This window comes from Taeniopygia guttata, chromosome 8, assembly GCF_048771995.1.
Source record: "Taeniopygia guttata chromosome 8, bTaeGut7.mat, whole genome shotgun sequence".
Classification (NCBI taxonomy): domain Eukaryota; kingdom Metazoa; phylum Chordata; class Aves; order Passeriformes; family Estrildidae; genus Taeniopygia; species Taeniopygia guttata.
The window spans coordinates 2,422,630-2,449,347 of record NC_133033.1 but is presented as its reverse complement, the minus strand read 5'-3'; the positions used below and the strand labels follow the sequence as shown (position 1 = coordinate 2,449,347).

The following is a 26,718-nucleotide window of genomic DNA, read 5'->3' as shown; positions in this document are numbered from 1 at the left end:
TGCATCGTTATAAATCAAGCAGAAAAATATCCACAGCCTGGGGGAGGAGCTGAGTTCCAGCTCCCTGGGAGCTCAGGGTTCATCCCCTCCTCAGATGAAGGGCAGTGCAGTGCAGATCATGCTGTGCACAGCTTTATTTTCCAGAGGTGGGTGCTAATTTCTGTCAGGCACCTTGCCCTCCCTGTTCATTGCTCACTCTCCACCAACCTCGCTCTTTGAGGTGTTGACCAAGAGGCTCCATGAGCTTCTCCTGCTTCTGTGCCTTTACTTCCACAGCCAAACCCTCACTTTCTCACTCCTGTGCCTCCCCTTTGCTCCACAGCTGTGCAGGCACAATGATATTCTGTCGGAATCTGCAGGTATTGATGATTCTGAGATTGTAGAAAGTCTCTGTCTGTCAGCCCCTCTGCCAAAGAAGAAGCCATAATTAATCTGTGCTGGTTTCAAGATTGTTTATTCTGTTTATCTCTAACATGTTCTGCTGCCCTGCCGCAGCTCTGTCCTGCAGGGCAGCGTGTGGGGCTCTGCCCTCAGTGGGATGGTACAAACATTAAATACCACAAACTACCTGTGCTGGATTTACAATAACGTGCCAATATCTGTCACCTACGTTGGACAGTGTGTCCCCAGCCTGAACCAACAGAAAAATGCCAACACCACAGTGAAACATGGAGGGCATGAAGAAGAAGAAAAAGGACAAAACACACCCAATTTCCTCCATCTTGTCCCCTTTGGACCCCTAATCTAGAATCCTGAAATTTCACTTTTGCACCCGTGCCACTCTTAATTATTACTTATATCAAACACTCGGAGCTGGTAATTCATCCTGTAAGATTGAAAACTCTTTTCCATGGACAGAGATCACAGACAGTGTCTCTGGGGGCTCTGTCCAGGGGGGTTCCTGACCCCCTGCCAGGGTCCCAGACCTGCCAGGGCAGCCAGAGGGAAGCCCTGGATTCCCACAATATTCTCAATAATCTGCTGGTGAGGGCTGTGGCTGTCCCACAGCTCCAGCCTGAACCCTACAGAATACCTTCTCTTTGTGGTATTTCTGCTTCTTAACAGGTTTGGGGCACATCCAATCCCAACCAGCCATGCTTTTGCAATATTTGGGAACCATTCTGGCTTGCAGGTGATTTTTGTGGCCATGCAGTGCTGTGACAGTGCATTCAGCTTCATTTCCTTGGGCTGCAGGCCCTTCAGCACCAATATATTTGAGCCCAGGATGGTAACCTCAGCAGTAGCAGAGAAATTCCCTTCACATCTGTCTTTTTTTCAGTGTTTTCATGGTTGGAAAGTCTCAGTTTACACCCGCCAGCATGGACTTTGTTTAGCATGGAGAAACACAGTTTGCATGGCCCGGCTCATATTCTGCATCCTGCCGTCCCGGGCAAGAACTGCTCAGCTCTGCATTAATTCCCCATTTGTGTCATGGTCCCAGACTGTGCTCTGTCAAAATATACAAAGATTAAAGCCCCAGTTTGTTGAATGGATTTGTAAACTTTATGAAGTATGTGCTTTCAGCAGCTGGGTATCTTTTTTTAAACAAGTGTGTTCTTGATACGGGAGTGTTTTTATTTCCCCTCCTGCAAGAACAGTTTTTGTGACTCTGCCAAGCTCCACCATGGAAAGCCATAATCTGTATGAAACTGGTGGTGAAAGGAGGTGGGGAGAGATGAGAAATCTGTCCAGAGCCACCATGCATTCACAATCTCTGCCTGAACATTGACACCACTTTCTCTTCATCCCTCTTGATTGATTGATTTTGAGCTACATAGTCTTTGATATCAAGTACATGTTTAATTTGAACATGAGCTGCAGAAGTCCAGAAACCCAAAGCTTTCCTTTAAATAAATGTGTTGTTTTATTCATGATAGATTCTGGTTTTTATTTCTGAGGGACTGAGAGGGGTGTTCCAGCTTCAGTCTATGCCTGTTGATAAGAGTCATTACAGCTTGGGGCAAGTATGGCATCTCATCACTGCATAAACTCCTTTAAAATATTGATATGATTAAATATGTTCACTAACATCAGTAGTTTGGTTTTAGTGATTTGTCATGGATGATCAAAACTAACAGTGTCTTATGCAGATCCCACTGGATCCAGTGGAAAAAAAATACTTCTGGGTTAAGTACTTTGAGCTGATCCCAGGAGTTTCAGAGGAAAGAGATGTTTGCCATGGTTCATAAGCTAAGGAAAACTAAAACTGATATTTATGCCTATGGACTATTTAGAAATCTTTACAGTGCATCATGGACACATTGCTCTGTTCTGCTTTTAATCGATTTGATAAGCCTGGTTCAGCTACACTACTTAAAAAAAAACCTGCTTAAGGAAAGCAGTGTTTTGGCAGATCAACGAGATGTTTCCTTCTGCAGGGTAGGCAGAGAGCAAGCAGGAATGTACCTTTTCATGCCATGTGTATTTTTAGTCCTGGGTCTGGCTTCTCACACATGCAGGAACCACAGTGTAACACTGAAGTGTTGTCTTTTCAAATAGATGATGCAGATTATCCAAACTGATAACACTCTGGTGGTTCCTGGGTCTGAGCCTTTGGTATGTGCAGTTTTACATTTAATAAAGCAGTTCTGGGAAAAGCTGCTAACTCCAGGTTGGTGGATGTTTTAAAAGCAACCACAGATGGGAACCAAACTTAGAGAAATGGGATTGAGAGGTCCTTGCTCAGAGGTGAGGAAATATGAGATTAAATCCAGTCTGAAGAGGTTTAATTTGGCCATCCTGTGTAGGTGCCCAGTGTGCTGTTCCATGGTCACACTGCCAGTTGTCTGCCAAACCTCCTGGTCATCCTCTGCCCTGGTGTGTCCCAGGTGGATGATGTGCCTTAACAAGCTGGTCAATATTTTGTGTCTTTTCATTGGCCTCTTCTCCTAGGCTAAAGTCTCTTGCATTGCTTTGGAGTAACACCATCATCAGTAAAACAAAGGTGAAAAATACCTCAACTCCAAACCAACCAACCAAAACCCCACAACAACCCAAACCCCACAACAGGGAGAAGACAGACATGCCTGTGTTGCTCTATCCTGTTAGTATTTGTTGCTTCAGTTCCTGCAAAGAAAACCCCTGCAGTTGCCAGAGGTGTGTGTATATATCTGTATTTTACTTTTTAATCAAACCACTCTTTTGATTTTCTTAATTGCTTGGTACACAGCTCATAGTGTTTCCCCTTCGTTTATGCAGATTGAAATCTCTTTTTCCCCCACCTGGAACTCTTGTATCAGCTGTAATCCATTTGTGTTTGCAATCCCCCAGGCTTTTTTCAGGGACTGGTGTCCATGGATCAGAGGGAACCTGTGGCAGTGGTGCTGTGCTCCAGCAAATCCCCATCATTAAATAATCTGTAGTGGGAATGAAAGGGAATCGTGCTCTCAGTGTTGTGATATGAGTGTTACCTGAAGGGCATTGGAGTTTTGTTTTGATTTTTGTTTCTGTGCTGGGAAAGGATCATGGGGCAGCACAGGCAGGGGGTGAATTGGTGATGAGAGATGTACCCAAGAGTGTTCTCTAAAGTTGGAGGGACCTTTTCCCACCCCAGCAGCAATTCCTGCTCCATCACACAGCAGGGTTCACATGCTCCAACCTCACCAGCTTTTCTTGGGAGCACTGTGGGAAAGCTCCTTTTTGGCTTGTCCTGTTGGTGAGGGGCTCCACAACAGCAGCTCTTCAGGGGGTATTTGAGAATGGGTTAGCCAGAACCAACGTGTGGAATTAAAAATCACCACAGGTTTGCCCAGAGCCAGCGCTGGAGGCTCAGCTCTGAGGCTGAGGGTTTGAGGAGAGGAGCAGGTTTGGCACACAAAAATAAGCATCCCATCCTGCACTGTAGCAGGATGCTCACCTATTTTTTTTTAAGGAAAAAGGGGGGAAAAAAAAAGAAACAAACAAACCAGAACAATGCAAAGGGAAAGCACCAGCAAGAGAACAGTATGTTCTTTGTAATGCTTTTTCTTTGGGGACATCTATTGCTGGCAATAAGATTAAATCGCTGAAACCTTCCCTGAAGCTACATCTGCCACTGCCTACATTTTCCAACCTCAGTAATAAACTAACATTTGCCATTGTTCCTTTCTTCTGGATTTCATTTCTTTCAGATTTAACCAGTGCTATTTACCACAAGGCATTCAGCCCTTGCTTAAAGCCGAGGTCTATGCCAAGTCCCTAAAAATATTCATAGCTCCAAAGAATCTGGTTTTAAATAATATCATTAAAAGTAGACTATATTAATACTACAGTTCACACTGAGTTCACATGCTGCTGATGCCAATGCATAAAAATGATGGAAGAAGACAAGACTACCCTGAAGTGGAGAACAAAATCCTTTGTACCTTTATACCAGCTTTTGATTACAGAAGTCACTTTCTTATCCCAAAATATTGAAAATTTGAAAAATCTGTGTTACAGTCTTGCTTCTCCTGACTTGGAGTGCTGTGTTTTTAACTGTGGAGCCGGTGGGGAGTGTGGGGTGGGTCGTGGTGGCCAGTTTGGGGGTGTTTGGGAAGCAGGGTTCATGCCTCTGCCTTCTTCCCACAGGATGCCATAGTGATCCATGAAGTTTATGAAGAAGGAGCAGCAGCCCGAGATGGCAGACTTTGGGCAGGTGATCAGATTCTGGAGGTAAATGACATTCTATGTGTCTGTGTTTGGTTGTGGAGACTTGTTTTCAGTTCAGCAGAACTTCCTTGTAGGTTAAATAGGTTCCATTCTCGAGGCTTCCTTTCTGTCACTACGAGCGTCCTGAAAAATTCATATTTCCGTATATATTCATATAAACTGAAGGTACAAATTGAGAATACATTAAATTTAATTGAGCAAGGCAGTTCTTGAATTACATAGTTCAGCTGTCATGTCCAATAGCTTGGTATTATTCATCTCTTTATTCTTTCATTCGGAGACCTGCGCTTCCAACACCACTCCTGTATCTCTGCTCTGCCTGAAATCCAAATATTGAGCTGGGATAACGTGGGGTGAGGAGGAGAAGGTGGTGTAGCATCCCTGCCAGCATCCCTGCCAGTATCCCTGTTAGCATCACCCCACAGCATCCCTGTGAGCATCACCCCCAGCATCCCTGCATCCCTCCCAGCTCCCCAGGCCACACTTCACACAGCTGGGGAATGGCTGCTGGGAATAAATGTGGTGTTTTCCTCCCAGACAAGCAGGGAAAAGGTGGAGGGAAAGGGTTAAGAGAGAAGTGTTGGTCTGCAAATGAAACTTGTGTCAGGCAGGGGTTCAGTGCAGCTGCTCTGCAGCTCTGCTGTCAGCTCAGGACAAATTCCCAGCATGGCCATTAAGGCCTCGGTGTGTAGGGTTAGGAAAATAGCAAGGGGTACTTGGGGAGTTGTCTTTACAGCTCTTGCACAGCAAATATTTTTGTTAGCGTTGAGGCTGAATGTTGTTTTGGTTTTATAAATAACTGGGTACTAACAGAGCACGATAATTAAGGGGTAAGAATGGAGCAGGTTAATTAATTCTTCTCTGGCCAAACAGGAAAGTGCTAATGTTTGTGAGCCATAATATTGTTATTATTACAGCTTTTAAAAGCTGTATTAATCAAAAAGATGACTGAATTAGTTTCAGATTAGTGTGATAAAGCACACATAAGATGCCTGTGGCGAGGAAAATACACACTTATAAACAAATGTGTGCAGAGTTGGTAGAAAAGAATATAGAGAATAAATTTTAGCCTTAATTATCTTAATGTAAAATCAGATATGATTGTAGTTTTGCATGTCTAGAAATTCTGAGAAATCTCTTCATTACATTAAAACTCATGGAAGTGGATTAACATTTGTAGTTATGCAGTTCATGCTGCTTCCTAGAGAGACTTTAAAAACATCTAAGTATTGATATGGTTTGGTATGAAGAAATAAAAGATTATTTAGTTGACAGAATATTGGCAAACACCTTAAAGAGCACTTGTGGATCAGGCTTGGCAAAATTAGATTTTCACATTCCAATAGGGTTTTTTTTTAAATGGAACATTTAAGCAGAACTTCTTGTTCTGTCTGACATTACTAAAATGCTGAAACCTCAGGTTTTGGTAAGAGAAGTGTAGCTGCTCCAGCAGTGGTCTGGTGTGCCATCTATTGGGAAAAAAGGAAAATCACCACTGAATGCATCCTGCCTGGGATTCTCTATGGCCATTTATTTGCTGGCATTCTCTGAGGCCATTTATTTACTGCTGTTTCTGATCCCCTCTGTTTTCATCTTGATGATGTTACGGAGCTGGGGGAGAAGGGATCTGAGTACTGAGATACACAGGAAGCTCAAAGAAGCACATCCCACTTTGTGGAGCTGGAGAAAGAAGCATTGCTTGAGGTTAAAAAGAAGGGAAGAACACCCAAAACTTCCCAGCCCAAATGTTCTGATTGTTGGGATTTACTGCAGGCAGCGGCACAAAGCTCCGAGCTCACGCTCCATAGGAAACCCGGGATCTCGGCCCTCTGGGAATGGGAAAGCTCAATTAGAGCACCAAGGGGTGTCAAATTGACAAATGTGTGCTGTCACCCAGGGGCAGGGTGTGATGAAAAGATCATTTATCCGTGTCATTTGGAAAGCAAACACTGATTATTCCAGGTGAACGGGATCGATCTGCGCAGCGCCAGCCACGAGGAAGCCATCACTGCGCTCCGGCAGACGCCCCAGAAGGTGCAGCTGGTGGTTTATAGGAATGAAGCACACTACAAGGATGAGGAAAACTTGGAGATTTTCTCTGTAGATATCCAAAAGAAAACGGGCAGAGGGCTGGGGCTCAGCATAGCTGGGAAACGGTAAGATTGCCTCTGATCCTACAGCGCTTCCAACGGGAAATATTTGGGATTTTGATGTATAAACAACTGTAGCCAAAAAATGGAATGTGGAATAAAGGGAAAAACTCCATAAGGAGCAGAATTTTGTACATAAATATTTTCCAGGATGGAATGAGGCCGTGGTTCTGGCTCCTGTGTCAGAACAGAGCTGAGAAGTGGAGGCTGTTGCTGCCCAGGAGAGCTCCGGGCACAGAGAGGGAATCCCATGCACAACTGGGGGCTCACTCTTCTGTGGCATCAGGGCAGCTGTGTCTCAGGGCTTTGGAGGCCCTAACCATAGCTTTTCTGGTTTCCAAACTGGGGGATAAACCTACCCTACCTCTTTGCAGAAGGATTTGTGAGTTAGATTGAGCTCATGCTTGGTTCAAAGAGACCGAGGCCAGTGGAGGGTGAGAGGCTGAGTTAGACCCAAACCCTGAGCAGTTCAGGGGACTGTGCCACACTGCAGAGAGCAGTTTGCAGGGCAGAACCTGAGATACAGAACCACTGAGGCTGGAAAAGCCCTCCAAAGTGATCAAGTCCAACCTCTGACCTATGTCACTCACCCAGAGCTCTGAGTGCCACCTCCAGTCCTTCCCTGGCCACCTGCAGGGATGGGGACTCCAAACCTCTCTGGGCAGCCCCTGCCAATGTCTGACCACCCTTTGCATGAAGAAATTCTTCCTGATGTTCAACCCAAACCTCCCCTGGAACAACTTGAGGCTGTTTCCTCTTGTCCTGTCCTGGCTCCACCCTCATGTCAGGGAGTTGTAGAGAGCAATAGAGTGGGAAGTAACAGCACCTAATAAAATGTGACTTCTTCCTGATACATCTCTAAACCACTGCTATTAGATCACCCAAATCAGAGCACTGATAGTTTTGCTCTTCCTTTGCTAAAAGAGATTTATGGCATGACACTTGTTCAGTGTTGGAGTTGCCATCCTGTCTTGCCAGAAATCATTTACTTTTGCAATCACAAAGCACCGTGTCATTACCCTGACTGCCGGTGGTCAGTAGAGTTTCTGCAGCAGTTTTTGGGTGGCAGTGTTTAACCCAGGTGTTGTGAGCAGATTGTGGGGTGGGTAATTAATTTAGATTATGTAAATTACGCTGCAGATGGTAATCACAGTCTCCAGCCTCCCCCCTTGGCTTCTGTGCTACTCCTGGATCCTTCAGAGTGGGGATCCCCTCCTTAGAAAGAGCCCAATTGCTGAAGTTTGTTAAATGATACCCAGATACAATTCAGGGTGAGAAGAGTTGTGTGCTTCAGGTGAAGGATAAAAAAATTCCAGATCTTGGCATTGCAGCTGACACCAGCTCACACAACTCAGTCACAGAACCATTTCAGGAGAAAAAGCCCACCAAGATCATTGAGTCCAACCTTTAACCTAACCCTGCCAGGTCCCATCAGGAGATAGTTTAACTCCATTATAGACCAAACCTCAGACTTCTATTCATATAAATGGTGTTTTCCATAAATCTTTATGTATCCCGTAGTCAGAGCTAGCAGTTCAAGGGGAAAGACAGCATTAAATATTAGCAAAACATGCTGTGGTTTTAAAACTCATCGATTTTTTTACACAGCTGAATGAGGTGTAAAACTGGCTCTTCCTCTGATCACAGGTTTCTTTTATTGTCTCTTAAATGCAAGTAATCTAAATTGGTCTCCCAAAGAATATTGGATTGTGTAATTAGCCATATGCTTCTTGCATTGATAGAAATGGAAGTGGAGTGTTTATCTCTGACATTGTTAAAGGAGGAGCTGCAGACCTAGATGGAAGATTAATTCAAGGAGATCAGATTTTGTCTGTAAATGGGGAGGATATGAGAAATGCCTCACAAGAGACTGTTGCCACTATACTTAAGGTGAGTACAGAATACATTTTGAGATATTGAATTTCAGTTGCTGACACTGTGCAAGGTAATTATCCTGAAATGCTATTTACCATACACAGGACAGCTCCAGCTGATTACCAAGACAAGAATTTCATCTGAAATAACTGGGAGGTTCATTTAAAGTCACTTTTCTGTGTATTTCTAGGAATTGGATTATATGAAGCAGGAACACAAATGCACATTTAATATCTGGGCATTTATTTGAAAATGCAACTGTGTATCTCATGTGTTAGAAAAACACTTGGAAATGGGAGAGGCAACACAAACCAGAACCGAAACAAATCTTTGGCTTTGCTGTACTGACCTGCAGGGATAAAATGACAGCTTAAATCTGTTCCTGCACAGCTTCCCATCCTCCAGGAGTGATTTTACTCTGAAATTCTGGGAGAAGTTGCCTTTTTCCATGGCTGGTTGGGCTGGGGGAGAGGGCAGGGGTGGGATGGCCATGAGAGCCATCAGTGGATGCTGAAGACCCATTTCCATTCCAAACTGCATCTGCTCCCAGGGTTCCCCCTGCCATCCCCACCAGTGTTTTTGCACATGATTTCTTCCATTCTTCAGGGGAAAGACTAATTATTTCCTTGCTTTTTCCATTCAGGGTTGGTACTTTGCCAAAAGTTTACCTATTTAAGGATTGGGAACCGGTGGTGTGAGGGTATTTTGTTAAGTTGGATCCATATGGGTTAAATTCACCCTTTTCTGCAGCATTTTGCCTCTGAAGGGTTTTTCAAATGTCTGCTAAAGAGTTTGGGGCTTTTGGTTTCTTTTTCCTGAGTAAATTGGCCATCAGTTTGCAAGGGGGAGATTCATACTAAATTCAGCAACCAGGAGAAACCTTTAGGACAAGCCTAAATCCACTTTTTGTATTGTCTAAATACAAGTGTTCATGTTTTGAACATTCCTTGTGGCTTTCTTCACGGACTTGTGGTGCTGAATATAAACATAATTCTCTCCAGGAGAGCATGAAATATTATATGTCTACTTAAATTGTACATTGTGGGTTGTTTTTGTTTTTTTTTTTTTTCCAAGTGTGCCCAAGGACTGGTGCATCTTGAGCTTGGGAGATTGCGAGCTGGGTCATGGCTGTCATCACGGAAAACATCCCCAAATGGTCAGGTTAGTGACAAATTCCTCTGTTTAAACTGGAGCTGTGAAGGGCAGAGCATGGGGATGGTGCCCAGATATGCACATGAAGCTCATCCTTCCACAGACACTGCTGAGGGTGGGGAACAAAATATTTTATCCCCATAATTTTCTGTGCTGAACTGCAGCTGAAATGCTGATGGAGCAGAAGAGCTGGTTAATGTATTTATTGCTGAAGGAGTGTCTTCCCAAGACACACCAAAAATCTGTAATATCTTTCTCAAGTGAAGATGCCCAGAAATTTTTGGTTTGAAGACTTGCAAAAACTGCTTGAATGTATTTTCTGCAGCTGTTTTGTCTATCAAAACGAGCTAATGAAACCAAACTGTATCTCTGCCTATCTTCCAGCAGAACCACAGGAGAGCTGCTCTCCTCTCCAAGAAAACACAGAGCAATTTCCTGCTTCACTTGCTTTTTACCTGAAGCGAGGACAACAATTCATTTTTCAACCAGAGCAGGGCCTTTCCCCTCTCCCTGTGCCCCTCAGTCTGCCCAGACACCAATTCTTGGTGTTAAACCTGGAGGATTGCAGGGGAGAGAAACAAGGCACAGTGACTTAGAAAACTTCTTCTTAATGGGTTTTCCTTCTGAAAATCGACTGCTTTGCCATTCTATTTAAGGTGCCAATGTCTCTAAAAGAGGGGATCACAGCAGGGTGAGGCTGTGGGGGCTTTGACCCCTTTCTGCCATGGGGAAGCTGCACATGAGGGGATCCAGCACTGCTAAAAGAAGGGTTTGTTTTTTGGAAATGGAGAGGAGGAGCTGTAGGAGGCTTAGGGGAGATGTGAGTTAAAGCAGGAATGCCATGAACAGCCCCAAAAAGGTGCCAAAATTATCACAGCATGGTGGGATTTCTTCACTTCCTGAAGGCCAGCAGTGGCCCTGGCTGGCTGGAGGTGGTGAGGTGCCAGGAAGGGCTAAAGCCATGTGGGAACAGCTGGGCTAAGCCAGGATTTAAAAATACTGACTTGGGAGAAACATCAGCAGTGCATGCAGCAGGCAAGGAGAAGTGAAGTAACAGAGGGAAATTGCACTGATTGCATTAAGTCAGCAGTCAGGTATTAGATTTTGTTTTGGCCATTGTATCGACATGAAGCCTTAGCAAGAGCAAGGTGATCAAAAAGTGACGGCTAAAAATTACCCACCTGGTTTTACCATGTAAAATTCAAGCTGAAAGGGAAGCAAAATGCCATAATACTTAACGTGAGTCTAGGTAAAAATTCAGATCCAATTACTTCATCTCCTTTTTTTGTAGCATAAGAGGCTTTTGCAGGAACCTGGTAAATCCTGCCCTTTTTTAAATACAAGAAATCCTAATCTCCTTGATGCAGAGTCGTTTGAGAGCCTTCATCTCCCTGCTCCAAAGTGACTTGGTGATTTTGAAAACTGAATAAATGTTTCTCACCAAAACCTTCCAAGAGTTATAAAAATCTTGGCAGATGATGCAGCAAACCAGCTTGAGTGATTTGCACAACTGCAAGCACTGCTTTAGAAGGTGCTGGCCAAGAGCATCCAGACCTTTTGTCCTCACTTGGCTTTTTTCTGGGTCCACTTTATCCCTGGAGCAGTGGAAATCGAAACAGGGATTTCTTTCACGTGCATTGCAAATGTTGTTAACTGGGCCATGAATTGGCACCCAGGGGTGGAAACTGTGCTCTGCCTGGTGTTTGTCACTGACAGCTGCACACTGGCCAGTGGGATAAATGTGTCAGGGCTTTTGAGTCACCAGCTGATGAGTTTGGGGGAGAAATCTCTGCTGTGCGTGGACAAGGATGGAGCAGATCTTTGTTTTGGACAAGGCAGCCCAGTTGGAAAGGTCTGGCCCTCGGTGGAACCTGTTCAGATGCACTTCCTAAATTGATGGTTGGGTTTCCTCAAGGGGCAGAGCCTGAAGATGATGCCTCAGGTTTTAGCTTTTCTATTTTTCACATTCTGTGCTGCTTTAGCACAACAAGAGCACAAACAGCGTGGGCTGGAGAGAGAAAAACAAGCAGGGTGGGACTGCCTGGGCTGAAGCTGGAATGGGACAATGAACTCCAAGGTGCCAATGGAGCAGAACTGATCCCAGGGAGAGCCCCCGGGAGCGCTCGTGCATTTTGGGGCCATTTTGGGTCATTTGGGTGCAGCCCTGGCTGGGCTCTGGTGCTGCCCAAGGTGGATCCATGGAGGAGATCCTTTAATAAATCCCGAATTTATTCTGTGACTCTGCCCAGCTCTGCTCTAGGGCAGCCCCCACAAGGCATCAAAGATAAAAGCCAGAAAATTAAAGAGGGAAAAGAAGGAAGATGAAAAGGGCAGCAGGAGTGAGCTTCTCCAGTTGGAGGCTCTCCTGTGTCAGCTCCCTTGTTCTTCTGGAAATGAGAGGAGGCTCTTGGGCAGATAGAAGGAGCAGGGGCAATTGCAGTGTATTCAGCTAAAAGAACAAAGATTCCTGCCAGGTGACAGGATGGGTGTCCCTGTTATCCCCCCTCACGTGAGTGAGCAGCTGTTTGTCCTCCTGGCTGTGTGCAGGGGCATCACAGGGAAGGTGCTCATCATTTCCCCTTCTCCTGAGGTGTGGAGACACCCTGAGAGCAGCTGAGAGGGGGGGAACACCTAAAGCTGACCTGTGGAATAAGGGTCTGTAGTACTGTGAGCAGCACCACAGGATCACTGAGGATGGAAATCCCCTCCGAGACCATCAAATCCAACCTTTCCCCAGCACTGCCAAGCCCACCATTAACCCCTGTCCTTAGTGCCACGTCCACACATCTGTTAAATCCCTCCAGGGATGGTGACTTCACCTCCACGGGGAGATTTTGGTCGGTTTCCCCTCCCAGAGGGGTTTGCACTTGCGTGGCCAATGTGGCATTTCCAGTGTGGCTGGCACAGAGCACAGCTGCACCCATCTGTCGCAAGGTCTGGTTTAAAGTTCACTTTTGGGTTTGACTCACGGGGTTTTTTCTTTATTTTTCCCCTCAGGCGAGCCAGCAGAGTGTCCACAGCCACTTCCACCCCGCGCTTGCTCCCGTCCTCTCCACCTTGCAGAACTTTGTCAGCACAAAAAGATCCTCAGCAGACACATCCCAGAGAAACTCAGGTACAAGCTGGGCAGCTGTCAGAGCAGCTGAGTGTGATTTGCTTCGTATCCAGGCTGCTTTAAAAGCCAAACTGAACACTCAAATCTGGCTTTCCTGCCCAGCCTCCCCGAAGACGCCCCATGGATGTTTTTAAAACCCGGACACTTCCCAGAAGATGACATTATTTTTATGTCTGCTGGAGGAGTAATGGCCCCTCTATTTTAAGAGCCAAATTCCTGTGCCCTGCTATTCCCCCATGCCCTTGTCAGAGGCTTAGCACAGGCATGGTTCTCGCATTAGGAACAGTTTTCTCAGGAAATAAAGCTGCCACCACTTCATTTATATCTTTGTTGCTCTTGAGTGCATAAAGGGGTGTTTTGTAATGAGAAAGTCACAATGCCCAGTTTGCAATTTGCAGGTTTAGAAAATGTGTTAAAAATCCACAACCCACAGCAGCCTGGGGAGAGTGGCTCCAGGAGCTGGGAATCTTTGCTCACATCTGACTGTGGGAAAGATTTTGGAGAAGACATTTCTTCTGCTGGTTTGCAGGCACTGCAGGAGCCTGGTGGCTTTTGGGCATAATCCTTGTGCTGTCTGGGCAGGCCCTGCAGCACTGGGCATTTCCTGACCCTGATTTGGGGTCCCCAAGGCTGGGCTTCCCAGTGCCACAGTCCTCAGCTGTCCTGGTCCTCCTGCCCAGGCACACCTCGAGGATGTGGGGAGTGCTGGTTTGTGGGGGGTGAGAATCATGGAATTTTGGGAGAGATTTACTCTGCCAGCCTTCTGCAAGGCTCTTAAAATAATTTCATTAAAGCTGATAAAATTAGGGGTGGCTGTAGCAGAGCTGTGGACCTGACTACACCATCAGCTTGCTGGGCTGAAAAAGGTGCAGTTTTGAACAATGCCTCCATAGTCTCTCTGTGCCTTTTTCCTTTACTTTCCATTCTCCTGTCCTCTCTTCCCTTCCCCCTTTCCCACTTTTCCCTGTTCCTTTTTTCCTCTTCCCCCTTTCCTCTTCGCCTTTTCTTTTCCCTCTCACCTTTATTACCTTCCCCTTTTCCTTCCCCTCATCCTTATTCCCTTCCCCTTTTCCTTCCCCTTTTCCTTCCCTTTTCCTTCCCCTTTTCCTTCCCCTTTTCCTTCCCCTTTTCCTTCCCTTTCCCAGTATTTGGAGTACTTTTCCACACCCTGTGACTGGATACACACCAGCCTGACTTCCTGCCTGTCCATTTTTTACCAACACAGCCCAAACAGGAAGAGGGTATCCCTGGAACTGCACCGTTCCCGGAGCCCTTTGTGCAAGGACGCTGTGATTTAGGAATAATAAGCCAATCTTTAATTGAGTGAAGGCACAACAGGGCTGTTCTCCAGGCTGGCAGAGTGCTGCAGTTCCACAGATTGTGGCTGGGATACAATGGGAGTCACAGTGACACCAGGAGCCAGAGGGATTCGTTCTTCCTCCTCCTCCTCCTCCTCCTCCTCCTCCTCCTCACATGGGCAGCACTGCCTGCCTTGGCACAGGAAGGCTCCACTCCTGCCTGGTGATAACTCTGCCTAGGCAGCAAGGGACCACTGTCACCTGACAGTGTTATCTCTTAATTATATTATCTCTTAATTACAGAAGCTAATTGTTTGTTTCTTTATTAGTAGGAGCCGATATGGGCCCGAGGACTGTGGAGATAACAAGGGTCAGTGAGTTGTTTTCTACCCATTCATCAAGCCCACTCCTTCCACTGGAGTTGTTCATTTTTGCAGCATTTCTCACAAGTCAAGCTGCTTGATCTGTGTTTGCACTCGGGTGCTGGATGTGTGCCTGTGCTTTGGGTGAGGAGATGTGTGTGTCAAACCCATTTTCTGCCTGTTCCACCAATCAAAGCAGTCATTATTGCCATACCCTGAACTCTGCCAGTTGGCCCTGCTGCAGATGTTTGGTTTTGCTCTGTTCCAGGGCCCAAATGATGCCCTGGGTATCAGCATAGCAGGAGGGAAGGGCAGTCCCTTGGGAGACATTCCCATCTTCATTGCCATGATCCAGGCCAGCGGAGTGGCTGCTCGGACACAAAGGCTCAGAGTGAGTACAGGGGCCCTCAATATTTCCTGTTTCATCTCCCACGTGTCCCTTGAAGCCTCAAACACTTCTGCATCTGCTGTCACTGATAATCTCTCACAGACTGCTCTGCCTCTCTTTATATAAAAGCAAAACAACAAAAAAAAACCCACCCCAAAAAAAAACAAATCTGCCTTTCTCTTCCCATCTTGGCAATTGCTGCCCATGTTGGAAAAGTGATGTAAAGAGAAAGAATTTAAATGCATTTTTAGTGGTTGTGGGATGTCTGTGTAAACAGCAAAATAAGGCATTTGTGTCAGATCCACAGCATGTGTGGGTTTCCAGGCATGGCCATGGTGAACACTTCCACTTTTGGAGAGAGTTTGAAGGAATCATGAGGATTGAAAAGAATTTATTATGCAGATCCATGTGCTTTGGCCCATGAGATTCGTTAGGACATGCTGCTACACTCATGCCTTGTCTCTAATGGAATTAAACAATGGCAGGGTCAAGACAATTTTTGTCTGTAGGAAGAAGAAATCATCCAGGTTAATTGGATTAATATCAGAAGTTCCTTCTCTCCTGTACAACATTCAGCATGTGCTTACACAGTCTGGAAGAATATGAACTTGTCTTCACATTCAGACACAAATGAATCCTTTCTGGATGGGAGGATAGCAGTGAAAATCTCCCTCCCTCTCTGCTTGCAAATAGAAAGAGTAAAATACAACCCATCTTTGTTTCTCTGATCATATTGTTAGTGTTAAAAAAAAGAATGGGGAATGATCACTGGCAGTGCAGAATCCTCACAAAAGGGATCCTGCAAAAGAGAAGCATGACTATGCAGTGCCAAGTTCACCAGGAATTTTAAGCATTCTTAATTTTAATTTTCCCTAATGCTGGTAATTTTCCATTACTGTTGTACTTTCAGGTTGGAGATCGGATTGTCAGCATTAATGGGCAACCTTTGGATGGGCTGTCTCATGCAGATGCAGTTAATCTACTAAAGAATGCTTATGGGAGCATTATCCTGCAGGTATGGTGATAAATTGAACATGCAGCTGCAGCAGGGTAGATAAATGGCATTCAGGAAGGAAAAAAAAAAAAAAAATCCTGAGCATCCCTGGCATAAGGCATCACAGAATTGCAGGGTGCTTTGCTGGTGGGAATTACACAGAAGGAGAGCAAGAAATCATTTCCATTCAAAAATTCTTTATTGCTATTCACACGGGCTGTGAGCTTGGTTCTATAAAAGCATAACAAAGGGAACAAAATAACTTGTTGCCACACATGATAAATCAACAAGCTTCCAAGATGTGGTTTGGTTTTTTTTAATTGGAAGTTAACTAGGAACAAGAAAATGTGCTTGTGATGTGATGAGACAGGGACCCACAGGGTGGTTTCCTTGTCCTTGAAAGAAATTCTAGCAGAATTCAGGGAAAATGGTGGCATCATCACTAAGGCAGTGCTGTCTGTAACTGATTATTCACCAGGTAAAGGATAAAAACAGTGAAGAAGGAAAACAGTGCTGTCACTGCTGTGTTTCTCTGGTAGCCCAAAGGGACATCTTCTGCCACATTGCTTCTAATTGCTGCCTGTCACTGTGTTGGTCCATAGTTTATTTTTATGTTTACACAAAGAAATGGGGAAAATACTTGCCAGTTAGAATTCAAAATTCTACTCGTTTGCAGAATTATTGCAACAATTGGAAAACAAGCTGAAGGCACCACTAAAATCTACTCTTAACTCTCTTTATCATCACAGCATTTTGGATTGGAACTCATCCTGAGGGATTTTTGCAAGCTTCTTGCTTGTATTATGACACAAATGTGACTATAAAAAATGGGGAAGGGGGGGAAGAAAAAAGAGGCAATGAAATGATAATAAACTTAGTTTGAGACTTGCTCATTCTTTGCTTTGTCTGTCCATGAACTGCTGACCCAGTAAGTGATGAGCCAGTTCCAGAGCAGATGGTGTTTTGTGTAGTTCCATTGAAGTCAGAGGAAACACACAGATTTACACCAGCTGAGGATTCTCTGTTAAATTATAGTTATCATATTGTTACTAACGTTGAGTAATTTCACTTTTCATGTCAACAGTGTTCCCTGAATAGAAAATGAAAGCTTGCTGCAGAACCCAAAATTGCTCATCTTGAAAGCTGTAATACAGCTCAATATTGCACCTCTTGATGGATTTAAAAATATTCCTGATGGGGCACTCTGGCACTGGGTTGCTCACACAAAAAAAGAGGTTCTTCTAGAAATGCCACTGGGTTAAAGAGCTGCTTCTGGAAGTGCCTTTGGGTTTGTCAGTTGGCTGTTTTTCTTCTTCTGAGCATCCTGTCTCATTGAAATGAGCTTGATGCTTTTTACAGATGATAGAGGTTTATTGGGATAGAATAAAGTCTGTTTTCCTCTACCAACAATCTGCTCTAGGAAGGTGGGGTGTTGTTTTAACACCTGGAGTGTTGTCGAAGCGTGGTGATGGTTTCCTTCCCCACCAACCACAGGAACCTCTCCACCACCAAACTGCTCTTTTTTTTTACCAAAACAATCCAGAAGGAACGGCCCTATCGCTGTGATCATCATGACTGATGTGCCATTAAGTAATTCCGTTTATTATCAGGGTAGCCCACTTCGTGGCAAACTGCTCTGAGAGGTCAGATAATTGTGTTCAGCAGGGTGGAAAGGCTTATTATGGGAACGTCCTGGGAAGGAGTTTGCAAATGCTGTTTGCAAATGGGAGATTAAGGTCTCAGGGGAACAATCATCCCTCTCAGCTGTTTTGATGCCTTGGTTTAATTTAATTTCTTTTCTGCAGGTGTAGTAATGAGATAAGGGGGAGCTTTTTTACAAGGTTGTTGAACTCTGATACGTTCTTGCTGCCAGCTGAAGATTTTTGAATATAGATTTGTTTTTACCCTCATTTTATCGAACAACAACAAAAAAAAACATGTCAAATCCTGGCTGGAATTCCTTACTCTGATGCCACAGGAAGGGAACCTTGGTGGGGTCTCTGCTGGCTGAGCCAGTTGCTGTTCTCATCTGCTGGACCCCCTTCCTTTGGGGCATCCTGGAACCCGAGTCCTGGGATGCAAAATTTGTATGGAAACCTCCTGGCTCCATCACCCTCTTGGCTCCAGATGACTGGGGAAGGAGGAAATACTGCTATGGAAGAATTGTGAGCACTCATTTAAAACAGATTTATAGAACAAATTTCTTACTTTGAAAAGGGAAGTTTGCCTTAAAGCCAAGTTCACAGCAACGAGTGGAAGAAGTACCTGCTCACTTTGATAAAATAAGGCCATAGCTAGAGGAAATATTGGAATTGTGCTTCCTGGCTGTTTTTCACGGTGTCTGAGCTGAACTCCTATGCTGCAGTAAATGTCAAGCAGAGAAGGATATCTCCTCGGAGGGAGATGGAATTAGGGGATAACCACAGCGTGTACTTGTTGAGAAATTGATGTCCTTTCAGCTATAAATACTTCAGACAACTTCCTGGTGGTTTCTTTGAAAATTTTCCAGAAAAAAAAAAGTAAATAAAAATCGGCATCAATACATTAAAAATAAAGTTAATGCCAGGCCCCTCACTACTCTCACAGAAGGAATTCCTTCCCAGTATCCCATCTCTCCCTGCTTTCTGGCAGTGGGAGCCATTCCCTGTGTCGTATCCCTCCATCCCTTGTCCCAGGTCCCTCTCCAGCTCTCCTGGAGCCCTTCTGGACACTGGAAGGGGCTCTGAACTCTCCCTGGAGCCTCCTCTTCTCCAGGTGAACTCCCCCAGCTCTCCCAGCCTAGAGAAAGAAACCTTTCCATAGAAACCTTTTCCATAGAAAGGTGCTCCAGCCCTCAGAGCATCATTCAAGCTGTTCTCAGAATAACAGAGGACCCAGAACTGGGAAGCTGAACAAACCAGTTTGTTTTCATGCTCAAAATCCAGAGAAGTCAAAACCAATGATTAATTTGTTCCCTGCTTATCAAACAAACCACTCTGAGGCATTTCAGTGTTTTTTCCCAACAGTCCCTTGGATCTTGGTGTTCTCTTAAAGGTTATGGTGGTTTCTTTCAAGACCAATCCTGGAGCATTTGTGTTGGCTCTCTTTCCTTGGAAAAGCAACCTTTTTCTCTGGATTACCCAGAAAGATCCTCCCCCTTGCTCAGAGCCTGAGTGATGCTCTTGTGAGGGCAAGAGAACGCTTCAGAGCAAAATTTGCATTGAAGCCCCAGGAGGGTGGCTGCTCTTAACCTGAAAGTGTGGAACTTGTGGAGATTCCAGAGAGTAGGACTCGGTTTCAAAGCTTGCTTGGGGAAAACAGTTGGGGCTGTTCAGCCTGGAGAAGAGGAGGCTCAGAGGAGACCTTATTGCTCTCTACAGCTCCTGAAGGGAGGTTGTAGACAAGTAGGGTCAATCTCTTCCACCAGGCAGCAACTGGCAGAACAAGAGGACACAGCCTCAAGCTATGTCAAGGAAGGTTTAGGTTGGATATTAGGAAAAAAAAATTTCACTGAAAGAATAGTAAAATACTGGAATTGTCTTCCTTGGGAGGTGGTGGCATCACCATCTCTGGATATGTTTAAAAACAGACTGGACTTGGCACTTGGTGCTATAGTCTGGTTGTGGTGTCAGGGCGTGGGTTGGACTTGATGATCTTGGAGGTCTCTTCCAACCTCATTATTCTGTGATTCTGTGATTCTGTGAAAAAAAGCTAACAGCTGATTTTCCAAACTGTATTTCCTTGCATCCCCTTGCCCAGGTGGTGGCTGACACCAACATCAGTGCCATTGCCAGCCAGCTGGAGAGCATGTCCACGGGCTGCAGCCTGAGCCTGCCCTCCGAGCATCCCGCCGAGGATCCCGAGTAAGTTCCTGCTCTCCTGCAGAGCTGGGGTGGATTTCTGGGCTAGGGAAAGGGTGCAAGGAGGTCCCTCCCCCTGCTTCTCTCTCTGCTTTTCCATCACCTTTAAAATGAAAACTCTGTGACCTTCCCCAAGCTGATGATGGGCTCATGTCTGTCTTCGCCTGCTGACAGAAATTGCTTGAGTAAATAAGCACAAAATATGTTTCCAAGCACTATTTCTGAGTGTTTTTTAAGGAAAAAGTATCCCTTTTCTTCCTTGATGTTGTGCTGACATAGTATTTCTGCCCTTGTCCAGACTTCCTCATCTGGAAGGAGTTCTGATAATAGCAATTTGAAATAATTTGGTATTGGCAGACTGATGCCAAAGGTGTTAAAAACACCTTACAAAAAAATGTCCCAGGACTTTGTCTTTTCAATCTTTATAGGTTTATGAGTAAAAAAAAAATCCAGTTAAATAATTCCTGCTTGCAGCACTTGTGTGTGGTGATGAAAGTTGGAGGTCCAGCCCTGCCATGCTTCATTCTCCATCATGTGATTTTCACATTGTAACATCCCAGTTACCCTTTTGAAATTAATTTATTCTCCATTTCAGCTCATCATTTTCATTATGTTCTTCATTTTCATTCTGTGGTTCATTCTATTTATTTTAAGAAGTTGCTGCCCTCCCTCAGGAGGGTTGAGTGTAGAAGTTGAGCTATTTATGCTGCATTCTGTGGTCTTAAAATGTGAGATACTGGTTTTATTGCTGCTCCCAAAGAACTTCTTGCTTTACAAAAGCATTTGTATTCTTTTTTTCATATCAAAGCAGCAGGGAAATGTGGAGGTGAAAATATGAAGCAGAATTAGGTATGTCCTAAAAAATGCATAGATATTACTCAGCTTGGGCTGCACCTTTAGGTAGGTGGAAAATGCCAAACGGCTTTCATGGAATAATGGAATGGTTTAGGTTGGAAAAGCCCTTTCAGATCATCAAGTCCAACTGCCAAGGTCACCACTGACCCATGTCCCCAAGTGCCACATCCACACCGGGCTGGGGACTCCACCACTGCCCTGGGCAGCTGTGCCAACACCTGAGCACCTTCTGTCCCCAGCAGTTCTTTCAACACATGTAGAAATCACTAATTTCAAATTTGAGATGGATAAATTCATATGAGTCTAAATTTAAAAAAAAAAATCTTCCTTTGCTCAGTGTAGACAGAGAAAACCCCTGAAGAGTTCAGGCTCCAACTAATGAGCTCTGGAGTTATGAGCACAGGCATGTGGGTATAATACAATACTTAAAAATAATTTTTTCCAAGTGAGGAGCTGGAGCACACGGAGCAGCCTTTGAACTCTGGGCTTTGCAGGAATGTTCCAGTGCAAGGGTCATGGTTTGTGACTGTGTGGAAAAAAAACCTCATGATAGATAAATGTCTGTGTAAGTGTTCCTTCTGCATAAAGTCCCCAGAGACAGACATTGCTTATCTAAGTGATATTTATTGTGTTTTCAGAGCACCTCAACCTAAGATTATTACTTTGGAGAAAGGCTCTGATGGACTGGGATTTAGTATTGTAGGGGGGTATGGAAGTCCCCATGGAGACCTGCCCATTTATGTCAAGACTATATTTGCCAAGGTATCTTTTATTTTTTGCTTTCTTCCCCTTTTTTCCTGTATTATCTTTAAAAATAAACCTAAGATTGGGCTTGGTTAATATATTATGTAGCAGAAAGCAGAATGTAATGTCTGAGTAGGTTGCTGTGAGTTAGTGGACCCAGAACTCATAGCTGGCTTCTTAGTTTATATTTTATATTACTGATGGCTGAAACATGACACTTTGTCTCAGCAAAATTGCTCTGTGTACTTGGGAAACTTGGGTTTGCACATTAAAATATTTATAAGGCAGTTTTCTCTCTGTAACTCTCCAAGAGATTTACGGGAGGTATTGAAGGCATCTTTTTCTCCCACTGTGCAGGAGTGAGGGAATTGCAGAGATGCTGTATCCTGATGAAAAAACAGGAATTAGCCCATCTCTGATCCCAGCCCTGAGTGTGTGGGGGGATTGGGGGGTCCCTGCCAGGTACAGAGAGCTCCAGCCTCTGAGGCAACCTCTGGGCAGGCAGGGCTTGGGATTTAGGTGACAGAACTTCCCTGAGACATCTGGAGGAGAGGAGCCATTTCTAAAGCTCTCTGGGAGCTTTCAGAACTATCACAGAACTTTTTAGGCTGGAAAAACCCTCTGAGATCACCAAATCCAGCCATGCCCCCAGCACTGCCAGCCAAAGTCCCCAAGTGCCACATCCACATGGCTTTTAAATCCCTCCAAGGATGGGACTCCACTGGGCAGTCTGCTCCAATGCTTGGCATCTTTTGGTGACCAAAATTACCCTGATGTTCATCCTAAACAACCCGAGGCCATTTCTTCATCTCTGCCTGGGGCTGGGGTCAGTGCCCAGGTTGGTTCCCTTTCCCTCCCCACTTTTTCAACTCTTTCTTAGCCATGAGGCATAGAGTACATTTAAATGCTGCTTTAACAAGCCTCTCCACAATCCTAAAATCTCTCCCCAGGCCTTTTTTTCGGGAAGAGCCACCTCTGTATTCCCGGCCGTGTCCCCTGGCAGGGTGGGGAGCGACGGGCGGCGGCGCTCAGGGGGAGCTCGGCGCTGCCATGAGGGATCCCCAGAGCTCCATCCTTCATTCCAGGCAGCATTTGGGGCCGCAGGAGAGCCTGGGGGTGCCACTCTGAGCCCCACTTTGCCGTTGCAGGGCGCGGCGGCCGACGACGGACGGCTGAAGCGCGGGGACCAGATCGTGGCCGTCAACGGGGAGGCCCTGGAAGGCGTCACCCACGACCAGGCCGTGGCCATCCTGAAGCGCCAGAGGGGGACAGTGACCCTGACAGTGCTGTCCTGAGACCAGCTGAGTTATTTTAGGCCATCAGCAGAGCTGTCAAACACTGCCCAGCCCCCAGCACAGCCTGGCAAACGCGGATCCGCGTTCCCGCCGCTGCCGGGCGCGGCAACGCGCATCTGCAGCTTCATTCAGCCTCCCATGTTTTTTCAGCCTTTCTCCCCGCCCTCCACAACTTCTGGTGGCTTCAGAGGTTTATCTGGACAAGTTTTAATTAAGGAACTCCAAAGGACACGGCGCGTTGCGCTTGATTTAACGCGTCGGTTTGTCCCCGCTGGTCTGAACCCCGGTCGCGACTGCTGAACCTGGAATCAGTTCGCCCACAAAAGAGAATTCAGATCATCAGCTGATCCCATCTGAGGAGCAGAAATAAATGCCGAGTGACTTGTCATCTCACTCATGATTTACTTATGCTAATTGTTCTTTCAAGTATGCCAGAAAACATTAGCAATGTAATTAAATTACCACTGTTCCAAATGATGAAATATCAAATTCTCCTCTGGGAAATTATTTGTGCTCGGCACAGTAAGTCTGATAGTCAAATGTGAACTTCTCATGTTTATCTCTTTGGGTAGGTCTATGGAAGTTAGTCAGAGGTAATTACTGTGATGTGTCAATTTGCAGCCTTTAGCATGAAAAATAAACGAGGGGAGAGGGAAATTTATTTTTTTAGGCTTTTAAAATGTTTGAGCCTTTTCAGGTATTTAGGCAGCATGAACAACAACAGCGTAGCTCATTCTATTCTAATTATATTTTTTAAGAAGAAATGTGCTGATATATGCTAGGCATGTCGCATACAAAGGCAGTTGTTGTCGTGCCAAGCTGCAGCATAATTGTTCATCCTGAAACTTTAATGAAGACAAAAAGTTTGCTTTTGGGAATGTGATCCTGTAATTCTAGGAATGATGGTGAGCAGTGCCTCTGGCTCGATGGAGTTCATCCTAAACCCCAAACTGATGTACATTTCCAAGAGTCTGCCCAAGGTCAGGTAGTGCAGGAAGAGGCTTTCATGGATCATGGAGGATGCTCCTCTCTTGGGGCTGCCAGAGTCAATTTTGGGTAATGCTGGGCACTACCAGGCAGTGCTGGGATGATCTCCCACAGGCAGGTGCAGCAGTTTGGGATGAGGTTCCTCAACCCCCTCCAGCTCAGTTGAATCCCCCAGCCAGTTTTTTGGGGTCTGAAGCCCACGAGGAGCCTTCCCAAGGCTGGTCCCACTCTGGGTCAGTGCCACTCTGGAGGTGGGGTGCAGGAATGTTCAGCCAAAACTTCCCAACTTCATTCCATGTCCCAGCCATGAAGCAGTGATTGTGTGAGTGTGGCCTTGGTGATTTAGCAGATGAGTTTGGCAGGCAGATTCCTGGCAGTGCAAGGCATTGGGGGTTAATCTTCCTATCCAGAGGAGCAGGAGGGGGTTTGGAGGAATCAGCCCAGTCGGATTTGGAACTATTTGGCAATTTGTAATGGTGATGTAGCCGGGAGACATGAAAAGGGGGGGTGGGGTCAGAATTGGCTGCTCATTTTGTGTGAAAAATTCCAGGAATTAAATGGAAAGAAGGTTGAAAATCTGCAGTATAATAACTGAGCAGTGCAGGGAGGTGTTAAAGGTACAGGTGTTCTGTGTAATTTAGTGGAGTTTTCCCCATTTTACATACAGGAGCCAGTCCTGAAGCGAGGTGAGCTACACTGAGACAGGAATGCTGTGATAAGTTCTCATGGAAAAGGGTTTTCCTTATTTCTTTGGAAAGTTTTCCATAACTTTAGGTAATCACAAAGTGCATTTAGCCTGCTTGGAACCATTGGTGGGTATTCCCTTAATAGTGCCTGGAAGAGACTTCTCATTTTCAGAGGATTCCCAGTGTCCTGTTTGATGTGCCAAGTGAGGTGTGAGTGGAATCCTGATTGCAGATGCACAGGAATATCTCCAGATGTAGAAAACTGGAGAATTCCTAACAAACTGCTTTGGTTGCACAAGTATCTGAGGCATGCAGGAGTTGAGGGTGAGGTGTGAGGAGGTGCCCTCAGCAGCAGTGTGTGGGATCTATCAACCAAAGGGAATGATTCTTCTGTCCTGTGTTCTTACAGCCATTGCATTCCGACCCTGAGATGTTGCCACATTTAATCAATGAAGTTGTACACGGCTATTTATTGGCCTGTGAAGCACATGCAGTTCATAGACATAAATAATAGAATTTATGGGCTGAGACATTTTGCACTTCTCGTTGCTCAGAAGGAGAGAGAACATTTTCTGCTTCTTGTAATTTGCACTTTGTGTGTTCGAATATATTACAGCCAAAAAAAAAAATTATATTGCAACTAATTGATAAACCAGTGACCATGCTCCACATGCAGGGCCAAGGCAGAGAATTCAGTTTGCATCACGCTTGTCTGGGTGGGGGTGTTCTGGTTTGTTTAAAACTTTTATTTCTGTGCAAGGGAAAAAGCAATTAAACCTCCTGATTGTATGTTTACGTAGATCAGTAAAATGAGACGTTTTATGACTTCAAAGGTTCTAAATAAAGCTCAGTTGCATAAGTAGTTGTGCATTTGTTTTATTCTGTATTTTAATTTAAGTCAGTGTTAAAAGCTGATGCCTGAGATGTTACTCTGATAACCAGTTTAAATCTACTCTGGCAAAACTTTTCCTCTGTTTCCCTTGTCCTAAGGGTTCTCCTGCCTTGGTTTGAGGACTCGTGGGGCAGAGCCTTTGCTTTAGAAGGGCCATGTGCTGTTCACAGTCCTTCCATCAGCTTCCTCACCTGGAGAGACGTGGAAAAACCAGCTCTGGGCAGTGGCAGCAGCAGGAGCCATCTCAGGGGGTAAAGTGATTATGCCAAGGTTGGAGCAGTTAATGTCCCTCTGCCTGAAAGCTCTGGAGTGAATTAATTTAGTGTCACACATGTATAAAACATCAGTTTTTACAGTTGTGCTGAGCGTGGATGCATAATTCCATTATCATCTTTCCCCACAGGGTCACATATCTGAATTTCTGGTTTAATGTCCTGGTTAAACACTGCCATGACCATTGTTACCCCTCTTAGTGGGGTTTGTTCCCCAAAATGCACTATCTAGGATGGCAGGGAATCAGAGAGACCTGTGTTCTGCAGCATCCCAAATGGAAAAGGAACAAGGGTCACCCTGACTTTGCTTTTAGCCTTTTCCAGGTGGGCTCTGAGGGCTCTGTTGCCTTCCCAAGGCTGGTGGGGGTGAAGCAGCGTTTACTCCCAATTCCTGCACAGAAAAGGAAAATATGCAGTGGTAGCACAGACTCCTCATTCCCTCTTTATTTAGGATCACAGAATCCCAGAATGGTTTGGGTTGGGACTGACCTTAAAGCTCATCCCATTCCTTCCACTTCCCCAGTTGCTCCAAGCCTGCTCCAGCCTAAGGGACTCCTGAGCAGTTAAAGAGCTCGTGAGGAATGTTTTCCAGGGCAGATGTTTCCACATAAAGGTTTATAATCCCATCTAGAGAAAAGCAGGGTCAAGATTCCTGGTTCTGGCTCTGCAAGGACTGGAGCAGGGCTGGGTCTGGCACATCCTCACTCCAGAGCCAGGCAGGGAAAGCTGCCCAGGCCCCAGCACGGCTCTGAGCCGTGTGCTCTGCATGTTTTTTCTGCTGAAATGGCACTAGATGGAGCAGTTGACAAAATATTGCATTTCTGCAGCCTTCTTGCAGGGCTGGAGGCCCAGGCAGAGGAGCTGCCCCCAGGGATGCTCTGAGGATCTTCTCAGCCCAGCCCAGGAAGGACAAAGTCCCAAACTGTGAGCAGGGGGTGCTGCAAGGAGGACACACCTGGGTACAGTGACAGGAGGGTTTTTTGGATAGGAAATCATGGCCCATCTCATTCCTGCTGGTAACTGCCTTCCATCCTGGCAAAAACAGGGCAGGTTGGCCCTTGCACACCGAGCTGTGGGGACAGAGCAGGGCCAGCTTGGCCCCACAGCCCCCAAAGCAGAGGAGCAGTCAGTGCACTGCTCCTGCAGAAAGAAATCTGCCTTTGCTGCCGAGACTTTTGTTTCTCC

At 45.4% G+C, this 26,718-nt stretch overlaps 1 protein-coding gene across 5 annotated transcripts in view; it reads left to right on the top strand.

Annotated features, from left to right (window-relative positions):
- Positions 1 to 25,231, top strand: part of PATJ (PATJ crumbs cell polarity complex component) — a 140,033-nt gene extending 114,802 nt beyond the window's left edge. For 3 of the 5 annotated variants that reach the window (XM_030278560.4, XM_072932655.1, XM_072932654.1), the window contains exons 34-44: positions 4,549 to 4,632; positions 6,592 to 6,785; positions 8,522 to 8,669; positions 9,729 to 9,815; positions 12,804 to 12,921; positions 14,549 to 14,589; positions 14,850 to 14,972; positions 15,880 to 15,984; positions 19,702 to 19,805; positions 21,296 to 21,419; positions 22,550 to 25,231. In XM_030278560.4, the coding sequence (XP_030134420.4) occupies positions 4,549 to 4,632; positions 6,592 to 6,785; positions 8,522 to 8,669; positions 9,729 to 9,815; positions 12,804 to 12,921; positions 14,549 to 14,589; positions 14,850 to 14,972; positions 15,880 to 15,984; positions 19,702 to 19,805; positions 21,296 to 21,419; positions 22,550 to 22,696 (1,275 nt within the window). In that variant the 3' untranslated portion in view covers positions 22,697 to 25,231. The remainder of the gene's footprint in view (positions 1 to 4,548; positions 4,633 to 6,591; positions 6,786 to 8,521; positions 8,670 to 9,728; positions 9,816 to 12,803; positions 12,922 to 14,548; positions 14,590 to 14,849; positions 14,973 to 15,879; positions 15,985 to 19,701; positions 19,806 to 21,295; positions 21,420 to 22,549) is intronic. The other 2 variants (XM_030278561.4, XM_030278562.4) reach the window with 2 other exon arrangements.
- The last annotated feature ends 1,487 nt before the right edge of the window (positions 25,232 to 26,718 follow it).